This window comes from Sinocyclocheilus anshuiensis, unplaced genomic scaffold (assembly GCF_001515605.1).
Source record: "Sinocyclocheilus anshuiensis isolate Anshui unplaced genomic scaffold, SAMN03320099.WGS_v1.1 scaffold1916, whole genome shotgun sequence".
In the NCBI taxonomy this organism is placed as follows: Eukaryota; Metazoa; Chordata; class Actinopteri; order Cypriniformes; family Cyprinidae; genus Sinocyclocheilus; species Sinocyclocheilus anshuiensis.
The window spans coordinates 552910-556722 of NW_015558589.1; the positions used below are offsets into that span (position 1 = coordinate 552910).

General features: G+C 39.9%; 1 protein-coding gene across 1 annotated transcript in view; it reads left to right on the forward strand.

Moving 5' to 3' along the window:
* nrxn2b (neurexin 2b) overlaps positions 1–3813 on the forward strand; it is a 128580-nt gene that overhangs the window by 112960 nt on the left and 11807 nt on the right. Inside the window, exon 7 of the mRNA XM_016475683.1 lies at positions 3031–3109. Within this exon, the coding sequence (XP_016331169.1) occupies positions 3031–3109 (79 nt within the window). The remainder of the gene's footprint in view (positions 1–3030; positions 3110–3813) is intronic.

Sequence of the window (3813 nt, forward strand, 5' to 3'; positions counted from 1 at the left end):
CTGGGATCAGAAGGTAATGCAAACAATTTTTCCACAACTTGACACTGCACAACATCTTGTTGTATTCAGAGCATCTTTATCATTTTGTTTCTGCGTAGACCTGCGCACTGACCTTTATCCTAAACACTACATGCTCGAATCAGTGGGCGGGGCTAAACAGGCAGTGCTGTAGAATCGGTGGGGGCGGGGCAAAACAGACTGATGTAGAATCGGTGGGCGGGGCTAAAAAGACTGATTTAGAATCAGTGGGCGGGGATAAAACGGCAGCGCCTCTGTTTGAATAGGCGTGGCAGATTGTAGACTCAGAAGTAAACGGCCACTGCTATGATTGGCTAACAGTTGTGTATGTTTGACAGCCTACATCCTTCACAGATGAACGCTGCTTTGATTTATGTTAAAAATGCATATACTCAGTACATATCAAAAGATCTGTAATAACAGACAAAGCAATAGTGACCACATGGTAAAAACAATTACTCACACTTGTGTGGTGTGATCCAAAGTAATCTGCACAGCATCATCTATTAGTTTCAATCTTTCTGAAAATCCTGCGTCGAATTGTGCTTGGTTTGTAAACGAATCTGTGGTAAGATGAGGTTAACAAAGGATCAAGTTCTTACTGATGCGGTCTGGATCTTCATTACAAATGAACTCTTTCCTAATGTTAGGATCAGAAGGAAGGCAATGCAAAACTGTGTTTTTCCGGTGCCAAGACTGTGTTCGGAGCATGTTTATCGTTTGGTTTCTGCATAGACCTGGGTTTGCCTCTCTGGTTATTTACACTACATGCTTGAATCGGTGGGCGGGGCTGATGTAGAATCGGTGGGCGGGGCTAAACAGACTGATGTAGAATCGGGGGGCGGGGCTAAAAAGACTGATTTAGAATCAGTGGGCGGGGATAAAACGGCAGTGCTGTAGAATCGGTGGGCGGGGATAAACAGACTGATGTAGAATCGGATACTATAACTCATCTCACAGACATGAAAACACACGCCAGTGTTTGCCTGCGGTTATTAGCTTTCCTCTTCCTGTACTGAGAGCGCATTCAAATCCAGCTCAATGGTTCACAAACAGGAAGAAGAGACATTTGATTATGGCAACAAAACATTCAAAACAACGGCCCATTAATATCTGAAAAACAAAAGCCTTTTCCACTGGGAATGGTTTCCGAGTCTGTGGCGTTAATGCATTCGCTGGGCAGAGGATGAATTAAACGGATCCGTACAACTGAAATGTCATGTTGGGTTACAGAAACATGTGAAGCTGAAATGTGATTTTGATCCGCGGCGCTCCAAATGATGTAGTCTCTAATAAATATCACTTTATGAAATAAATAAGTGAAGAAACACTCCAGGCTTCAGTACAATAGTCTGCAGCTTTTCAGAACTAATTAAAAGAAAACAGGATTTTGTCCTGCGGCTGGTTCAGCGAGAGCGAGCGTTAAATAAATCTGCTGAGAACGAGTTCCTCGTCCAGTTCACAGTCACACAACCGATCCGTGCATTCAGGAGACGAGATTCACTGACCAGAACTAACACCAACTACTAATTCTCTTCATACACTTATTTATGTATACTGTATCATCATAATTGCATTTTGGAAGAGTTTGTATTCCTAAATATTTGAATAACAATCAGTGCAGAAAATGTTTTTAAAAAGGTTTAGATTAGTTTACAGATTCGTTATTCTGATTAGTGACTGTTAAAATGACTAATTAGTATACAGTGTTGTTTTGAAAAGTCAGTTTTCATTCATTTTTATTTCAGATTTTTATTTTTATTTTAGTACATTAACTCTGAGAATCGTTGCCTTGGCAATTAGCTGATTGTTTTATGGTTTGAGTTTTAGTTTTAGTTATGGACAGACAGGAAGACAGACGGGCAGACAGACAGACAGATGGATGGACAGACAAATGGACAGATGGACAGATAGATGGATGGACAGAGAGACAGATGGACAGATGAATGGATGAACAGATAGACAAATGGAAAGATGGACAGGAAGACAGATGGATGGACAGACAGACAGATGTACGGACAGACAAATGGAAAGATGGACAGACAGATGAATGGACAGATAAATGGAAAGATGGACAGACAGATGGATGGACAGACAGATAGATGTACGGACAGACAGATGGACGGACAGACAGACAGATGTATGAACAGACAAATGGAAAGATGAACAGACAGATGGATGCACAGACAGACATACACTGAACAAAATTATAAACGCAACACTTTTGTTTTTGCCCCCATTTTTCATGAGCTGAACTCAAAGATCTAAGACTTTTTCTATGTACACAAAAGGCCTATTTCTCTCAAATATTGTTCACAAATCTGTCTAAATCTGTGTTAGTGAGCACTTCTCCTTTGCCGAGATAATCCATCCACCTCACAGGTGTGGCATATCAAGATGCTGATTAGACAGCATGATTATTGCACAGGTGTGGCAATAATCATGCTGTCTAATCAACATCTTGATATGCCACACCTGTGATGTACGGACAGACAAATGGAAGGATGGACAGACAGATGGACAGATGGATGGATGGACATATAGACAGATGGACGGACAGGAAGACAGACAGAGGGACATGTTGTCAATCACAGGTCTGATCAGAAGCTCTTTGTTCTGATGGAGAATCTCTCTGATGGCTGAATAAACTGAGGTTTCACCACTGACTGTGTGTTTTCCTCAGAGAGACTACTTTTCTCGATATGTTCAGATGCTGAAATGAGTTTGACGTGTCATGAGAAATGGATGAGAATGATTTCAGACACTGTGTCTGGCAGCTTTGGCTCAGAGACGACAGTCTCCAGTGCTCTGTGTGTTCAGATATGACAGTATATATTTACACATGGACACCTGATTAATGGACTGAAAACAGAGATTCACAGAGCTGCAGTCAGAGAGTGTGAGGGACATGACAGCTGTCTCTGTGAATGTGGTTGGTGTTTGATGTATTTTTAATTCATTATATTGAAGATGGACACTGTACTGACTGTCTGTCTGTCTCTTTCTCTGCAGAATACTGACGACCTGTTAGTAGCGTCAGCAGAATGTCCAAGTGATGATGAAGATCTCGAGGAGTGTGAGCCTGGAAACGGTGAGTCAGTCTTACCATCCCTGTGTGTTTTTATATGCTGTAAACACACACACACACAAACATACACACACACTCACACACACAATCTCATCCAGTGTGCAGCTGTGATTGGACAAAATATACCTCAATTCAAGTTGACAGTCAGATTGAACCTAAATTAATGTCATTTAGTAGGAACTCTTATGATTTGAAGTTATTAATAAATGTATATTGTACCATGCAATGTCTTTAGTCATTTTCATTTCATATAGTAGCTTTGATTGTTGGAGCCTGATCAATTATAAATATAATTTATAATAAATATAAATGAAGGAAACTAAATGAGATTATTTACTCATGTTCACATCATGTTTTTGATAAACTCAAACTCATATATTTTGAAAACAAGTTGTATTACACAGTTTGCTCGTTAAGTACAGTCGTGGCCAAAAGTTTTGACAGTGACATACATTTTGTTTTAAAAAGTGTGCTGCTTCAGTATTTGTAAATTATTTTTCCACATGTTTCTATGGTATACTGAAAAACAATGATAAGCATATCATACGTTTTAAAGGCTTTTATTGGCAAAAAATATATAATGAGTCAATATTTACAGTGTTGACCCTTGTTCTTCATAACCTTTGCAATTCGCTCTGGCATGCTGGATATTAGCTTCTGGGCCAAATCCTGACTGATGGCGATCCATTCTTGCCTTATTAGTTCTC